The 18,252-nt window shown below is 32.1% G+C and overlaps 3 protein-coding genes across 3 annotated transcripts; 2 read left to right on the forward strand and 1 right to left on the reverse strand.

The window, feature by feature from the left end:
* Positions 1-399: 399 nt before the first annotated feature.
* LOC100812523 (patatin-like protein 3) lies at positions 400-2,503 on the reverse strand. The gene is made up of 7 exons (XM_003538767.5): positions 2,286-2,503; positions 1,982-2,169; positions 1,632-1,821; positions 1,365-1,529; positions 960-1,262; positions 705-880; positions 400-607 (listed from the first exon to the last, which is right to left on the reverse strand). Exons 1-7 carry the CDS (start codon positions 2,418-2,420, stop codon positions 553-555), a joined length of 1,212 nt encoding a protein of 403 aa, XP_003538815.1. The 5' UTR covers positions 2,421-2,503; the 3' UTR covers positions 400-552.
* Positions 2,504-6,354: 3,851 nt separating this feature from the next.
* Positions 6,355-10,974, forward strand: LOC100797055 (uncharacterized). The gene is made up of 6 exons (XM_003537281.5): positions 6,355-6,756; positions 7,497-7,729; positions 7,805-8,063; positions 9,493-9,672; positions 9,752-9,907; positions 10,405-10,974. The coding sequence occupies exons 1-6, from the start codon at positions 6,727-6,729 to the stop codon at positions 10,570-10,572; spliced, it is 1,026 nt and encodes a 341-aa protein (XP_003537329.1). The 5' UTR covers positions 6,355-6,726; the 3' UTR covers positions 10,573-10,974.
* Positions 10,975-14,960: 3,986 nt separating this feature from the next.
* Positions 14,961-15,224, forward strand: LOC112998403 (precursor of CEP3). The gene has a single exon (XM_026124509.1). The coding sequence runs from the start codon at positions 14,961-14,963 to the stop codon at positions 15,222-15,224; it is 264 nt and encodes an 87-aa protein (XP_025980294.1).
* Positions 15,225-18,252: the final 3,028 nt, after the last annotated feature.

The raw sequence follows: 18,252 nt of genomic DNA on the forward strand, positions 1-18,252 counted from the left end.
ATAAATATTATATTATTGTTTACTATCCATACTATCTAATCATAATATTGTTTTCTTTGGAGATTCATTATTGATTTAAGCATACTAAGATAACGTAAATCAAAACTAAATACCAGTCCATCTGCTAAAATAATTATAATTTAAGTATTACATTAAGTTTATTATTCTACTCAATAATTTATAATATGATCTCTTCCGTTGGAAAATTCCATCAGACACCAATCAAAGAATTTTATAACGGCAAATTACACATGTCGTACAACTAGTTTAACATTAAATAATAAATTTTGCTTTTACTTTAGAGTATAATTCTCAAATATGTAATTTTTTTACACCATTAACTAATTAAAAAAAATTGGGATAACTTTTAAATAGTTATTATAAAAAATAATAAACTAATTACCATATATGACAACTTATATTAAAGCATGACAATTTATAATTAGGCAACAATGGAAATAATGTTTATACTATCAATAGAATTTAAGTTTGAATATCGGCAACAATTATTTTCTTCATTCAGCTGGCGATCATTTACTTCCCATCTTCTTGTCATTGTGAGTTGGACTTTCTCCCCTTTCTTGCCTCCGAAAGTAATTTTGCAAACCTGCAAGCATCAATTTTATTAAAGGTGCTGAAGCTTATTTTGTCTTGGTTACTGCTACAAAATATATTAACTTAAATAGAGAATAAATAAAATGAACCTTTTGAGTGCTTCCACATTGGTGCCTTTATCTGGAACTGGTTCATAGAGACCCGTATCTAGATTCACCCGCGTAACTGTATTCTTCAGTAACTGCTGGCCCACTTTGACCAGATTATCCAAATTCTCTTTAGTAGCTACATCCACAGATGCTAAATCCCCCTTTAATGTATTGTCCTGATGGAATGAGTTTTAAAGAAAAATCAATTATTAGAGAACTTCACCCAGATAGTAATAATAATAAAAGGTAACTTACTTGAATGCGGAGGTAGTTGTCTTCAGATTGAAGCGCACTAAAAACCACACAGTTGTGGTAGTCAACCATATCAAAGCTTGCTTCGCTAAAACAATCCAAAATGGGAGTTGATCCAGAGTTGAATAACCAGGTTAAAATTCCCCATTTTGACACCATCTTAGCGTTGTATTTGTGCTCACTCTTGTTTGATCCAGTCCCTATTGAGAGAACAAGAAAACGACTATACTCCAAAGGGTTGATACTAATTCCCCCATTTCCCTTCCTTATCAGTTGCTTTGTCACTTCTCTAATTGCACATAAAGTCTGCACATATATATAAGAAGAACCAAATTAAGTCTTAATATTAAAAAAAATATGCTTGACAATTATATATTGCTACCTTTTGCTTTGTGTCAAGAATCTCACCGGATTATTAGCAGCCACACTGCCATCAATAAGGTTGAATTCTTTTATCACTTTTCCTTGTTCATCTTGTTTTGTAAAATAATGAGCCGGCAAAAATGTTGGAGCGGCCGAAGTGGCTATGCAAATATCTGACAGTAGTACATCTAACGTTGGCTCCTTCGCCATCTGCACAAGATGCATGTTTCAAATTTTCAAGATTCACAACAATTTCAAGAAAAAAGTTAACAATATATATACTAGTAATTAAAAGATCTAACTAACAATGACCTGATACGAGGAAAAGATGGTAGGTTGAAGTATCTTGACGTCAAAAGTTGGAATAACAACGTTCGTCAAGGTTTGGTGCAACTTTGTGCCCCCTAACTTGTTTCTTATCAACTCATGGAAATGCTTCCCGTCGTACTTAGGTCCTGTCAAAGCTTTCCCTATGTTTACCAACGGAGCGAATATTCCCCCCCTGCAGTTACGTGAAGCCAGTCAAAAGTCTTATAGACACGCATATCTGTTAAGTCTCTCTCTCTCTCTCTCTCTCTCTCTCTCTCTCTCTATATATATATATATATATATATATGAAGCATTGTAATCATATATATGTGATATTACTATATTAGTAATACCTTTTCTGGGGGAAGATTTGTGGAGAGTTTTCGAGGTAAAATGGCACTATTTCATTGGCAGCAAATAAAGGGCGATTGTTGGCCTTTGGATTTGGAGCTGCTAACATGGAAGCAACGAGTCCCCCTGTACTTGTCCCAGCAATTACATCAAAATAATCTGCAAGCCTTGCATCCTCACCGTCTAACTCCTACATACACATTAATTCAAAAGCATGCATTATTAAGATCTATTTTAGAATTAAACACGTGACGTGTGTGCTCAGTGCAATTTTTTTTGCTTCAATGTAGTATATATATTATTAACCTGAAGTTGAGACTCAAGGTAATCAAGAATAACGCCGGGAATGATTCCTCGGATACCACCACCATCAATGCTGAGAACCGTAATCAGATTCTCATATTTTGGAGCCGGAGCTTCGGGAGAAGATGGATTTTCCATGGTTGTTTGAAAAATAAAATCAACTCAATGATTAGTAACAAGCGTGTAGGTATGGATGAAGAAGTTTTGAGGCACCTTGCTGCAAGCAAAACTATGGGTACTATATATATATATATTTCACGCAAACCATGAGATAGCTTGTGGCAATTAAAGAACTTCAAAATTATATATGTTTTACTTTATTTTTTAATTTCTTTTCTGCATCTCCGTCTGTCAGTTTGAATTTCAATAATTGGGCCAGAGGTTGTTCTTGTAATATAAGTTATATGTGTTAAACAAGAATAAGAAAAGACTGACATGCTAAATGATAATAGAATAATTCTTAAAAGTTGTTATGGTGTTCACGTTAATTAATAGGAAAATGCTTATCATCTATTCATTTTTTCTTGTGTTCCACTCTTAATTCATTTTTTTTCTTACATTACTTATCAGATTTACTATTATTTTTCTACCTTTTCTCTTAATTTTCTCTTTTCTTTCCATTTTTGTTTTCACTACTCCAATTCATCCCATCCAATTTTGGAGTGTACAAATATCATCATTGCTCCACATAAAAACAAGATTTTAGAAACATTTATTTTTTTGGGCCAGTAATTAAATAAGTATGGAGACACCAAGGTACAAAGAGAGCATCCCTGCAATAACAGTACTAAAGCCCTTAAATTTTCTTACGTATCAAAGAATTTCTCTAAACATTATTACAATATGATAAGTTTTGAATGTTTTCATCAAGATATCAGATGTATTTATCAAAATTTTCAATTTAAAATCCTTCTACAAAGTACTAAGAAAAGTTGTAGTAAAATTTGTACTGGCATATACTCATTGAAAGAACAAGACTCTACAAATTACAATAAATTAAACGTCGTCAGACTAATGATAAATGAAAGTCATTGATGTGGGGTTTAAAAGTTTATCCATGCAGAAAAAACCGATAAGCATCCCGAGTCTCTAGATAGACCGGGTCTGTGTGTATATATATATATATATATATTACACGCTATCCACTACGGTCATTCACAGCTAGCTGTTGCTTAATTGGCGGTTGGCCCCTACTTCACAAGAAATCGGATATGGTGGAATCGTTGTATATTTTATCATTATCACAAATCACATTTTTTTATAGAAATTCCATTTCATTATAGAACACGCGATCCTAACCTAATGCTTAGAATTCAGATTGACAAACAAAATAAGAATTAATCAATTAACAACCAAGGAATTATTTGGTATGATTATTTTCTTTAATGCTTCCTCTCAGACTGGAGTGTATGTTAGTTAATGACACACAACTTAATTAATTATTGAGTAGCATTTCAAACTTTATTAGACTCAACGGTTTGGTGAATAAATCAGTTGACTTATAGTTCTATCCCCGCATGTTCTGTAATCTCTTCCTTCTTTTTGAGTTAATGGTATTTCCTTTGGTGTGCTACAGAGTTTTAGTAGCAGGTGGGGGTTTCAATCTCGTTGGGATTCCGTTCGCCACTTTGAGGCTTCTGCTTGTCACCTCTTTTGCTAAAAAAAATAAATAAATTTACATTTGCATTATAATCGTACAGGAACTATTAAGCAAATCTATGAAGAGCTTCAACCATGGGTTGTCATGCATTATGGCGTTTACTTCCCATCTTGTGAGTTGGGTTGTCATGCATTATACCTTAGCTAGTTTTTCTCGCGTAACTCTACTCTTTAATAACTTCTGGTTCACTTTTGCAGATTATGCAAATTCTCTTCAGTAGCTATATCCTCAGAGGTTAAATCCCCCTCTAATGTATTGTCCTGATTGACTATTGAAGCAACCATTCCAAGTTTTTAAGCAATTTAACTAATTACGAGTATTATTAAATAGACGACAATTGAACCTCACCAAAAACGTAGTAACTGTTTCAAATCCGCTTATAGAACAGTAAAAAAAAAATTAAAAAAATTGATGAATTGTACAAGTTAATGTTGCACGGCAAGAGAAAATTAACCATAACTTCGGTGGCAAGTAGTAGTAAGTAATAACTAAGATTTGTTTGAAGTTAAATTTGAAAATAAAGCTTGCTTAAATAAAATGAGGATGAAATTATTTTTAAATCAGTTTTAACTTACTTTTAGGAAGAAGAAAAAAAGTTCCATAATTCTAATTTCACGTTTGTAAATTTTTTAACTTAATTACTGCTGTGTCAATCACATTTATATATGTTGGAAACTGATATTCCCTTCATTCTCTTTAAATTTGCTGCTTGTGGGAACAAGAAAGGGCTGCTATAGGGAATGGAACATTTGCTTTACGCTCTAGTGTCTAGCTTTTTGGCTATGAGTCACATTTGGTTTGTAACTTGATGAAATTTCAATATGCTGGTTTTCTTAATTTTTATGCTACAACTGGTGTAGGATGTATGGTGTCCTGGTTTTGGATCTTCGAGATAAATTTTTTGAGTTGGAGGACAGCAAAACCATCAAAGAAGTAACAGAGAAGAATGAATTGGACTTAATTCAGCACCCTCATTCTCATTCATGTAGCAAATACAAAGCTAAATAGCAGTCTCATGAGCCATGGGCCCATTGCTCAACCGAATACCACAATCTTATATCAAACCAACAACCAGCTTCTAGAAGCTATGAGTCATCACTATAATTCTCTATTTGTAATAAACAAAACCAAAACATAATAATCACCTTAGGCTTAACACTGGTTCTTTTTGGGCCTACTAAATTGGGCTTTATCGTCTTAGGTCATAAGATTGAGATACGTCCAAATCTGAAGTACGTCTATTATAGTCTCAAGCCTATTTTTGCTAGATGATTTAAACATAGTATGAATTTTCTTGATTCATATTATTGTTTTATAGGCGTATTTGTTAGAAGAGGGAAATGAACTTTTTTTTAGAGCTATATTTGGGACGATGAGAGGTTAAGCTTTAGTAATTGAAAGATGTTAAAATGTGGAAGAATATAATAAATACAATACAAATTATGCTAAAAAATTAAAGTTCATGCCCAATTGCATTTCATCAAGCAAATTTGACTTGGGTCAGTCGAGAATTAACAAGATTTATAGGCTACAACAATCAAGCTAAAAGGTCCAAATTCAACAAAGGTTACTAAATAAGGCCCAAGCCTGGTTTAAAAAACTATTAAAAATGATAACTTCTATCTAATTAACTTAATTTTAATTAAAAAAATACTTACTACTATTTTTTGTGTGAACAGATTCCAACTAATATTAAAAATATCTCTTAATTAATTTAATTTCAATTTTTTTGACAGTTTTTAATTTCAATATTTAGAAGATAATTATACAACAATTAATTTGATTGCTTTTAAAAAAAGTAATTTACATTTATAATTAATTTAAAAATCATAAAAAATAAATAAGAAAATACCATTTCATTATGTAAAAAGGTGAAAAAAATTACACAATAAAAATATAATTTTGTTAACAAAATATACAACTGAATAAAAATTATAATAACTTGATTTTTCATCTAACTTGATTTATGATCACTCGTGCTGTGTGTGCTGCGTAAAAAAAAAATACATTTATTCTGTGTGTCAGAATTTTATGAATGATTTTATTCCATACAAGGCTTTTTAAAGATTTTATTCTATGTGAAAAACCATTCACATGAAACTAGCACATGCCAATATTTATAATATTTTTACATTTAAATTAAGAATAGCATTTATTCACGTAACACCCTATAAAGAATAACATGAAAATCATCACATTTAAGAGCTTATCAAAATTTACTCAATAAAAATCATTAACTTTTTAAATACACTATACTGATTGGATCAAAATTAGAATCCAATACTAAACCAATACTAAAGCCAAAATAAATAACTAATTTTAGTGTGCTTTTTTCTTTTCTGTTCTCCCTCCTCTGCATACTCCATCACATTATCACACGCATGGGCTCTTGCATGTGGGCCTCACTTACCAAACCACCGATACACACGCCAAATTTGTTTTATTAATTTTAAACTTGTTAATAGTGATAATCATCGTCTTCGTCATCATAATACGAATAGTAAAAGAAAAGAAAGTGGAAGAAGATTAATAAAAAAAGTGTAGTATTTTGAGAGAAAGAAGAAACAGACAATAAGCATAGGGAACTGTGAAGAGCTGAAGGGAACCAACCTTGTTTTTGTTGTTCTCGTGTTGTTCGTCTGGATTGGGTTGGGTTGGCTTCAGGGCTTTGAATGCCATCTGGGGTTTCTTTCTCAGGCTATCAAGCTCCAAAGCTGACCCCTTTCTCTCAGTTCTCACTTCTTCTTCTTCTTCTGTTCTTCTCTTTCTCTCTCTAGAACTATAATGGTAGAAGACGTGTGTTTCCTCTACAAGGTACTTCCTTTCTACCTCCTTATTGCTCCTTTTTACTGTCAAAATTTTTGCTCTTTTACACAATGTGCTTCTTCTCTTGCTTCCCTTATTTGTCAATTATTCTAACCTGCTTCTCTATGTACTGTTTTGCTGAAACGTTTTAACTTTCTACCATATTTGGGGGTTTCTCTATCTCTTTTTTAAAAATTATTTTTGAGTTTTTGTTGGCACTTTATCCTCAAATTCTGGTGCTTTAACTTGAGTGGACAAGGGGAAGAAGAAATAGTCACGCGGGTTCGAAGAAAAATTTGTTTGAATTCCTGAAAAGAGTTATTGACACTGATATGGGTTTAAAGAGGAACACTTTAGCACCCCCCAAGAAAAAGAGGAAAACTTTAAGCTCCTTTGCACGTTTCTGGGTTATTATCTGAATTCGGGTGCTCATTATTCCTCGTTGTATATGTTTATTGATGATTATAACCAAATGTGTGCATCTGTTGTGTTAAGGACTTGCCTCGCTGGAATTTTGTTTGTACATGCCTCACTGAGATTAATGCTTTATGCTTCTAAATTTTTTCATATATTTGGTATTAGATTGAGCACCAATTTGATAATTTCCTGTGCTTCTTTTACCCTTTTATGTTCTTCTGGGATTTGGGGAGGGGAGGCTCCATAAATTTACCTATTCGACACCCTTCGCAGTGATTTAAGTTATCCCATTATTCACATTCTAGTAACTTTTTCCTCATATGTGGTTGCAGGAAATTCTTGTTATGAAGCCTCCAAAGAGATCACCAATGTTGTTAAGGATGGCAGTCGTAATATTTTCAATGGTTTGTGGCGTTTTTATCTTCTCTGTGTGTCTAATGCAGATAAGCACCCAAGCTAGGACTACATTTATGGACTTTAAAGTCATTGACAACCATTCTCAGAGTATATTGAAGCTAATGAATACTCACCTACTACATTATCCTAAACCCGCATCCTTTAGCAGGTAATGAGAAGTTTCTGTCAATCTTTATCAGTTGACTTTAATAAGGTGCTCATTGATTGTCTTGTTTGTTGCCAGGAACGAGTGCGTTCATAATCCTGTACTGTTCTTTGCCATATTGTCCAATCAGAGATCCGGTAGTGGGTGGTTTGAGACCCTTTTGAATAGCCACATTAATGTAAGCTCCAATGGGGAGATATTTTCTGTTAGAGAGAGAAGGCAAAATGTTTCTTCAATTTTGCATACTTTAGATAAAGTTTACAATTTGGACTGGTTCAATAGTGCTTCCAAGAATGAGTGCTCTGCTGCAACTGGCTTGAAGTGGATGCTTAATCAGGTGCACATACTTTTTGTTAGTTTTCTGAGCAGTGTACTGTTGTCAACAGCCCAACACATTCATTAATATTAATGCTTGTCCAATGGCTTAGGCAAGTTTTGTGTGTTTGCAAAAGAGACTGCTATCAAACTTTGCCCAATTATCTGTCATGGGATTGTGGTTTATGCTGTAGTATTGTGTTAGTTTATGCTGTTGAACATGTATTGGCCTGAAGGATTGTCTAGATTTTTCACAAAACTCTTCATAAGTAATTCCCCATTGACCTCAAATCTATACTCTAATATCACATGCTAATCATAAAATATGTTATGGTTTACTGACTCATTAGTTGCAAACTGAACTCCTAGAGTATGTTGAAGTTCTCTTGACCTTTATGTTTTTGTTATAGAAATTTCAAGAAGAAAAACATGGCTTATGCTATTTCTTTTAGTAGGCATAGTTGCATTTTAATTTTACACCCAATAACCGTTCCATGTATTTCTGTTGTGGAGAATTTAAGTTATAGATAACTCATTTGCTGACTGCCAGTTGTGAGCATTGAATAGAAATGAGCTACACAGTTGCACATGAATGTAATCTGAGCTGTGAAGTTCACAGCACAAGTGGTGTTACATCTGATAGCAGTGGCAAGTTTTACCAGAAAGAGATGCGGTGGACTCAGATAATCCTGATGAGTAATTTTTAGTAAATTTGGTCAAATTTAGTTAAATATGGGTGTATAAACCTGATCAACTTTATGAAAGTATTAATGAAGTTGCTTGCAAAATAGAATGGGGACTACAGCATCTTGTTCTCCAAATTTTCTTACTGATATCCAATATTAAAGTGATATTACTCATGCGCGCCTGTTTTTCAAACTTGCTTTTTATAAATATTAATATTTTTATACCTTTTTAAGGAGAGTCATACAGCCATACTGGTGATCTATCCACGCATATTTTGAAAAGATGAGAATATGCCATTCAAATATCTCTGGTCATTATTACTGTAGGATGCTTCATGTGAAATTGTACTATCTTCTGGGTTCCCTAAGTTCTACCTATTTATCCTCCTTTTCAGTTGTATATTATATTTACTAAGAGTATCATACGTGCTAAAATTCAAAGATGGCATTTAATAGTTTTTTTTGCTCTACTTATTTCTTTGACCTTCAGTCACCTTGTGTTTAAAATGCACTTCTACTGTTACTTCAGGATCAGGAATCGTAAATGTGAAAGCAATCACCTTTAGTTATAGATTTATGGACTGGAATTTTCTTGTGGCTATTAAAAATGTGGAATTTGGCATATGCTACGATTATACCTCACATCTTCTTGCTGTCCTGCTCTCTCTCCCCTCCCTCTCACACTCTGTTTACTTCCATCTAGTTTCTGTTGATGTTTGATCTGACTTGAAGTAATAAAAGAACCAAGACGTCTGAATTATGCAGGGATTGATGGAGCACCATAAGGAAATAGCAGAGTATTTCAATCGTAGACGTGTTTCTATTATATTTCTTTTCCGGAGAAACTTGCTACGCAGGATGGTATCAATGCTAGCCAATTCATATGACCGTTATGCCAAGCTATTGAATGGAACACACAAGGCTCATGTACACTCTGCAGAAGAGGTATCTCCATCCATCTTTCCTTTGATTTCTGTTATGGTCATGGAATGAAGCTCATATTTGCCTATTTGGTTTCTTTTAGGCTGAGATTCTTTCAAAGTACAAGCCTATCATAAATTCTACATCATTGCTGGATGACTTACAGGATATGGAGATGAGATCTGCTAAGGCTTTAGAATACTTCTACAGCACTCGGCATATGATTGTGTACTATGAGGATCTTATGAGAAATCACACAGTAAGGACCTCATCATAAATTCCTAAATCTTCTACCAAAATTTGCAACAAAAAAAAGAAGAGAAAGAAAAATCCTTTTGGATGTAATGCCATCACAATCTGCTAGTAATAACTGCTATGTGATTCACAGGTATTGAATTTGAGTTAGCTAAATAGTTGTCCCAAAATATGATAACAAAGGAAGAAATTTCAATTTTATTAATGGATTTAGATCTCCTATAGTGAAGGGTAACACTTCAGAAAGTATAGTTATATATATATGTGTTGATTAAAAAAAATCAGTTGTTGAGATTTTAACAACTTCATTGTTTGTTATACATTTTATCAGTCTCAACTGTTGATGTTCTTCTAGTCAAACATTATAACTGCATTTTGTTCTCTAATGTGCACCCCTGGAGACATTTTAACCAAGTCCAACTCTGTCTTCCTGCATTCACTTTTATTTCTTCCCCGTTTTCACTTTTCATTACATTATTGCATTGACTGTGTTTCATGCAGAAGCTAAAAGATGTGCAAGATTTTTTAGGATTGCCACAGATGGAGTTAACGAGCCGTCACGTTAAGATACATAGAGGACCGTTGTCAGACCACATTCAGAACTGGGACGATGTTAACAAGACGCTGAAAGGAACCATTTATGAGAGTTTTCTTGAAGCTGACTATTAGTCGTAGTCTCTTCTATTCTAACTGCTGGAGAAAGGTGTAAATACCATACCAACTTTTCTGATCTTTTGTCCCCCCAGGAAAGCCTCAGGGTTCAAAAGTTTTGGTTTTGGTTCTGGAACATTACCTCAGTGTTCTGATGCCTTTTTTTTGTCACCACTTCGTGATCAACTAACACCGTTGATGAATTGAATGCTTCTTGTTTCTTTGTAGTCTTTATTTTGTTTATTTTTTTTTCCTTTCCTTGGTGAACATGTATATTCCTTTGCCGCTAATTGATTGAAGTAGAGAGGAGCATTGTTTTGTTCAAACCGGTGTTTAATAATTTCCTTGGTGAACATGTATATTCCTTTGTCACCATTTCGTGATCAACTATTAATTGTTTTAGGAATTTAGCTTTTCTTAGTCACGGGCATCAAGTACTTTTTAACTTATGATTTGTTTTTTTTTCCCACTGTGATGAGCCTCTAAAACAGTTCATCATCGATCTTGATGCCTCCTCTATGGGTAGAGCAAGCAAATACCAATGGCAATCAGGCTTTGTGCTTGATGAGAAACATTTTTGTAGAATTATTTCTTAACATTATTTATTTGGCTGATAAAAATTAATTAATTTTGGTGTTAACAATATCGTCATACTAGTTCGCTATATTTACTGACGTCACGTGATACTATTTTTTACTAAAAAGAAGTTGAGAAAATCTAATTGTCTAAAGTTCATTAGGCAGCGACACTAATGACATTCTAACATATGTCAGCATTTGAAAATGACTAAGCTTGCTACTTGATCACTGACTTTGGGTGACGTGGTACCGTTCTTTCATTAACACGGTTACATCACATGGATCTATTGCGCTTTTAGACAGCAAGTAAATTTGTTGCAACACAATTGATCACACAAAAAGGAAAGAAGAAAAAAAATCTCATCACTTGTTAGCTTTATTGCTTAAATTAAAACAACAAAGACAAAAACACGAGCCCAACTACACCAAAGCTAAAGGAAGAATATTACAGCAGTGCACAACAGATAAACTGGATTAAACATTCAAAATGAAAAGGATTAGACATTTATAAGACATAATTGTGAAAATGCTCTAATGTTGGTTCGGAACCTTCTGACTCAAACAAGTATATATAAGACATAATTGTGAGTTTGTGACCAAAATTTGAAATGAACAAGATTATACATTTCGATCCAATTCAATCAGTTTTTGCTGGGTTGGGTTAACGGGCCAAAGAACTCTCTTGTGCTCCCGAAGTAGAATTAGCCTCCACAACTTTAAGGCAGACTATTTTAGTATTGCATTGCATGTGCCGATTGTAAAAAGAAGTTGCACTAACAGCCAAGGCTACTTGCAACCAACCACAGCACAAATTCTTTTAACCATGACGCTGGAAAATATTCACCTTAATATTCAGTTGCAATCTAGTTGGAAAGCTTACTCTAAGTGAATTCCTAACGGAGATCCACTGTCCTCAGAAGAGAGAAATGGTTAATTAATCTTCGTGCAGGTTAAAACAAAAAAAATTAAAACACAATATATATTGATACAAAAATGACACACTGATGTAAATTTCATAGTTAGTTGAGAATTTACATACAAAATTAACATTAACCTCTTTTAAATTTAAATAAAAACAATGATGTAAAAAGAAGTATTTTTTTTTAAAGTTTGTTATCTCATTGGAGTCTGTATTTAATTGGAAAGTAATAGTATAATAATGTATTTGAATTATGAGTAGTGCATTATTATAAGTTCAGGTTCAATTGCCTTTTCAGGTTCCTCTAAAGTCAATTTACCCTTTTCAACAATTTGGGGGGAAGGGATCATTACAAGAGCTTAAATGATAAGAAAACTGAAACGCCAATGAAAAGATAATGAAAGAAAAAAAGACGAGTTTAACCGGTAATTCCATAGATTTGAATAAAAAGATACATCAATTTTTTTTTTAAAAAAAGAGTTACAATGAAAAATACATCACCATTGCTTATGACATATCCAAATACCCTTTTATAGTTCTTTTCTTCATAAAAAATCATTTACCCCGTCACAAAAACTCATTAATTAAATCAGGAAGAATATACTTAGTCAGTTTTATTATATATTGAACCCATGACTAAGAGTGACAAAATGCAGTTATTCTTAAAATTAAATAATAAACCCATCAATTTACATTCCATTTTGTCTTCTTTTTATAAAACAGTAACTCTATTCAATAAGGAAACTTTTTATACAGATATTTTTGGTAGAGTCATCTTCTCCGAGCACGTTGAGAGAGTATATCTTCTCCAATACTGAAAAGCTCACACATAATTAAGAGAGACACACAAAAGCTGCTAAGCAGCTAAGGGGTGTGTTAATTTTTTTTATAATTTTAAAAGGCAAATCATAAACAAACCAAGACTGACACAGTTAATAACAATTTGTCTCGGTTAATTAAGTGATTTAAAATTTAAATTTTGATTAAACTTTTAATATGAAATAAATTATATTAAAAAAATATATTATGCTTATGATTTTTAACAAAAATTAATCATTATTATTAACGAGACTATTTCATATTAATATTATAATCAATAAAAAAACAAATCATAATAGTATTTTTAGAATATTAATTAAACAATTAATTTTTATAAAATATATAAATTATGTAATTTATAATTTTTTATCCTTTTTATAATAAATATTTTAATTATTTAATCAATATTCTAATAACAGTTATTACTTGAAACTCCTTTTTTAAACTTTTGTGTATTTTCATTTTTTCTTGTACCGAAGTGAACCAGGCCACTAGCATACCAACTTGACATTTTATTATTTTATTATAGGTATAACAAAGCTGGCAACTTAACACCATACCTGAACACATTAAATTAATTGCTTGAAGTACAATGTTCCAGCTTTTATCGTCCCCTATACATTAATGATCTCAATCTTGAACAATCGTCACAAAAATGGCTTCAATACCCATGAAGAATTGCCTTTTCCAGTCATGTGATGTAAATTTATGTTGACCCATAAATTAGGCGGTGCAAAAGTGAACAACCACCATTTTATTAGCACGATGCATGCAATGACAGGCAAAGCGGCAAGTTCTATGAATATATATATATATATATATAATCGAATAGAATATAGACCACAGGCGCACTTGTGTAATGAAATAAAAATACGTTCGAAAGTGGAGTTTTGTGAAGAAGAAAATAGAGAATATATTTAGTTATTGATATGATAAATTTCTTATTTTAAATTAAAAATATACATGTTTGTAAGCAATAAAAAAAATATGCCAAGTGCCAACTAGCTAGTCTAAGTATGATGTCTGATATTGATTCCGCTCGAGAATTCTAAAGTATTATTTGCGGTGGTTCTCTCAGTAGAGGCTAGTGATAATGTGATATAGCATGTTTGGATCAATATTCCAGTGGGATAAACTTGCATATATTGGGCATGAATATTTCAAGCTACTGACGGAAGCTTCTACGTCAAAACTAATTTGGACATGATTTTGGAAGAAATGGATGCTAGTCCAAACACACGTGTAAATGGTTTGTGTAACTGTAAAGGGACTACAATTGTAGAGTCTATAAAAATTTCACTAGAGTAACAATGACCTGTTTATAGAGTATTATTCTCTCAATTTACTCTTGATCTTGATCGAGATTGTTTCATGGTACATTTAATTCGCTTTGCAACTATGGGATCACCTATTATGACTTCAGCCCAATTCTTGCCATGAACTTTTAGGTTGGCATTACATTTTAGGTCAGGGTCAGTCATTTGTGCTAGTTCAAAAAACATGTAATTTTAAACTATTACAATGGGATCTCCCCTTTTAGTTTCATATTTTATTAAATATTTTTACTCTTATTTTCATTAGTTGTTTTTTGTTAAGTAACTATATGTTTTTTACATTTTATTTTCTATTTAACTTCCCTTATTTCTCTATAGAGTTAACTGCACACTTTCATTTCCTATTCTGCTTCTAATCTATATCCCCTTTTATTTTATTTTTATTTTTATAAGAATGTAGACAGACAGAAGGTGCCTTTATTTTCCATAATCAGTATAATATAAACTAAAAATTACGATATAAAACTTATACTATTTATAATAGTATTTTAAAAATAAATAATTTTTATTAAAGAACATCTCCTCTTTCTTTTTTTTTTCTTGAGAATCTAACTAATAAAATAAAAAAGCCCAAAGGCTGCCCACAGCCCACTACTTAGGAGATGACACGTGTAGGTCCCCACGTGCACTATTCCTTAGCTTGTGTTGAGCTCTATAAAAAGCCTCCATTGGGATCAATTGAAATATCTAGGCGATTCCACTTGCTTGCTTAGAAAATTATAGTTGAACACTGCTTGTTAATTATTACTTGATTATATGGCTCAAAACAAGTTCCTCTTGTCTTTGGTTTTGCTTGCATTGATCATTTTCTGCCAAGGGTTCCACTCCATTGAGGGAAGGTATCTCAAGTCTGGTGAAACCATCAAACATCAAATGCATAGTGGCATTTCAACAACAAATGTAGCTGACGTGTCTCCACCAACGCCACCCTCCGCGGCGGTTCCAGGTCGTGACGTTGATAATTTTAGACCCACCGCACCGGGTCACAGCCCCGGAGTTGGACACACCGTTCACAACTAAATTTATATATAACTGCCTCAAGCTTTAGTGCGTGAGGTGTTATATATGTATGGTCATTTGGATAATTAAGGTTGGAATTTTCACTTTATATATTTCTTATTCAAGGGAAAGCTACGGAGCGAAATTAATACAAGCCGAAAAAGGCAGTAGCAGCGTGGGTGGATTAGTTTGAGATTATGATTGTGAATCAGTTCTAGATTTCAGACACGCGTAGCTTATTATGAATATTTTGGATTATGTACCCGACAAATGCAATATTAATTTCCAGCGTCTAATATTAGTACATACGTTTGGTTTAGTTGATTTTTAAAAAAAATTGATAGCTTTTTTATTTATTTTAAGTTTTAACTCATTAACAATGAAATAAATTACATTATACTAATAAAAAGTTAGACACTATTTTCTTAATTTGTCTATTTTAACTCATTAAATGATCAGGGTTTAATGAATAATATAAATGAGCTAGGGTTTAAAGAATAATAAATTAATTAAGATGGGATGAAAAAAAATAAAGTTTAAAAATTAATAATGATAGATTAAAAATAAATTTTTATTTATTTTTATACTTTATAAATTAGGAGGTGCAAATAGCAAAAATCCAAAGATATTTTTTTGGACAAGTCCATTTAACCACTTTATTACTTAAGTTAGGTTGGGATATTCAATTCACTATTTCATTTGACTCATTTTGTTTTGACCAGTGAAGAAACCCTTGTAATGCTGATAAAAAAAAAAAAAAAAGGCCTTACAACAAGGCATAGGGTGCTTCAGTTCATTGAACTAACAATTTTTTAAGCTTAATTATAGTTTATCGCTCACAAATTTTGTCTTTGACTTTTTTCTCTTACATTTTACCATTGTAATTTTCTATTTTGCTCATTTTATCCAAATTGTTAATTAGCTCAATATTTATTGTCAATGACATGACAAATTGATAGATGACATGCCAATGTTGAATACTAACATGGAATTCTAATGCCACGGGTGGGAGATTGAGATTTTTTTTTTCCTCAATGTCTTAACGGTGGTCATAAATGGAATATCCTTGTATAAGGGGCTGATTCTGGAACATTCATTTTGTAATAGATTTGGTACTTTTCATACCATTATTAATCTTGTGCCGTTATTTCTGATAAAAAAAAACATAAAATTCTAATGTTAACATAGTAATGCACATGAAGTTTTTTTATTAGTAAATATTAATTTTTATTTAAAAGTAAAATTCAAGTACCACAAACAATTTATAACAACTTATGAATACTATTTAATCAAGGAGATAAATCTCTTAATTAAAATCACTCTTTTAAGCACAAATAAATGGACTTTGTATTTATTGTATGGAAAAAAATATAAATAACTCAATATATTTAAATCAAATAATTGAATTCTTAAAGGAGAAAAAAGAGAAGAGAAGGATCATGACTTTAAATTTTTCTGACTAAAAAAAATTAACAAATTTAACAATATAATATTCTTTGACAATTTCTAACCCTTTTGAGTAATTATTCTTAATTGGCAATTTCTGGAACCCTAACCAATTAATTACCAGAGCATAAGGTCTGCAGAGATATATAATTAAACTACGAGTTCCCCAGTCCGAGGAGCCATCCTTTCGGAAGATTCTTTTCTTTATTTCCACTAAAACTGGGTGGAACAGCGACTTAAGCTTAATTGGTATCGACGACTTTGTCTGATGAAATATTGTTATGTTAATTGATTACAAAAATGACCGGCTGGGTGACAAATGCAAGTGCTAGTCACTGTGTAGCCAGCTAATTAGTTGCTTAATTACCTACCGTTGAGCTCTCCTCAGCACGGTTCATTTCATTAATTATAGCATCACTGACGCTACCTCTGTGTTTGACAAGTTAGTCTAAGACTCCGAGTTTAATTATAAGCTAGTTTAATTAAAATAAGTTTCTTTGTTACACTAATACCAGATACAAAATTATACATTATACTCAATAGTCAATATACTCTTTACAGGTATTACCCCATTTAGAGCAAAAGTTCTGTAAATGTTCGTGCTATATATAAATCTGACTCAAATCTCACAATAGTTATATTCCTTAGTATATATATATGATGCTGAACATAAATAAATACACTATAATTTAAATTAAATTCAGAAAACTGAAAAATTCTAAATTTACTTGTACCAACACACAGAGAAAAATAATGAAATCAAGGGACCCATTCCAGCCAATCCCAACTCACAAGTTTCATAAATTTGAGTATAAATCCATTTGGTATAACTTAACCGATTAATATTAAATTATGACAAAAAAAAATTAGGTCAAAATATTATTGTTAAGTTTAAAATAATAATATATTTCTTATTAGTTAACTTCATTATTAATACGTGCTATTGAGCAAAGTTAGTCTTCTCGCAACCTACACACTAGGATTGTATATATAGTACGTAGACATTCTTTCTTTTTAAATTAGAATCTAAAGAAGTAAAGATTTCATGCCAGATATGAGGAGTGAAAAAATTGCATATTCAAAGTAAAAAAGGAAATGCGTATCTCCCTCCCGCATATCATCATAACTAATAATGACTAAACTTGGTCAAACGTCGGCCCTCATGTAGACCATCCCTTTTTCTAGTAAAATTATATATATATATATACACACACACACACTTAATAAAAGCTTTTACTAGCAACAGGAGAAGATGTCTTTCATAATAAGTAACTACGTGCAATTGACCGTAGTGATTGTGAGATAGGATTAATTGCCCCAAGTGATTGTTATTTTGAGAATTGGTCGACATTATATTCATGGAAGTGATGAGTTGGATTAATTCATAATCATCAGCATCCGAGGTGAAGCGATCATAGGTGGTTTTGCTGCGATCAGGGTTACTTGTATTGGTCTTATTATATCTCTAGAATAAGTTTGATTAAATTTAGGATTGAGTTATAACATAAATTTAAGGCACATACATCATTCCCATTATTGTCAAGGATATTCTAAAGTAGCAAATATATATAATCCGGTGGTTTACTAGCTTCTTTCTAGCTAG

This window comes from Glycine max, chromosome 11 (genome assembly GCF_000004515.6).
Source record: "Glycine max cultivar Williams 82 chromosome 11, Glycine_max_v4.0, whole genome shotgun sequence".
Taxonomy (NCBI): domain Eukaryota; kingdom Viridiplantae; phylum Streptophyta; class Magnoliopsida; order Fabales; family Fabaceae; genus Glycine; species Glycine max.

Bases quoted from the DNA above. Each gene is read 5' to 3' on its own strand.
- LOC100812523 (XM_003538767.5), bottom strand. From the start codon at position 2,420: ATGGAAAATCCATCTTCTCCCGAAGCTCCGGCTCCAAAATATGAGAAT. The intron at 1,530-1,631 runs GTCATTGTTAGT...CATCTTGTGCAG, and splicing joins CCATCTTTTCCTCGTATCAG to ATGGCGAAGGAGCCAACGTT. The intron at 1,263-1,364 runs GTGAGATTCTTG...ATATATGTGCAG, and splicing joins GTGTGGCTGCTAATAATCCG to ACTTTATGTGCAATTAGAGA.
- LOC100797055 (XM_003537281.5), top strand. From the start codon at position 6,727: ATGGTAGAAGACGTGTGTTTCCTCTACAAG. The intron at 6,757-7,496 runs GTACTTCCTTTC...ATGTGGTTGCAG, and splicing joins ACGTGTGTTTCCTCTACAAG to GAAATTCTTGTTATGAAGCC. The intron at 9,908-10,404 runs GTAAGGACCTCA...TGTTTCATGCAG, and splicing joins ATCTTATGAGAAATCACACA to AAGCTAAAAGATGTGCAAGA.
- LOC112998403 (XM_026124509.1), top strand. From the start codon at position 14,961: ATGGCTCAAAACAAGTTCCTCTTGTCTTTGGTTTTGCTTGCATTGATC.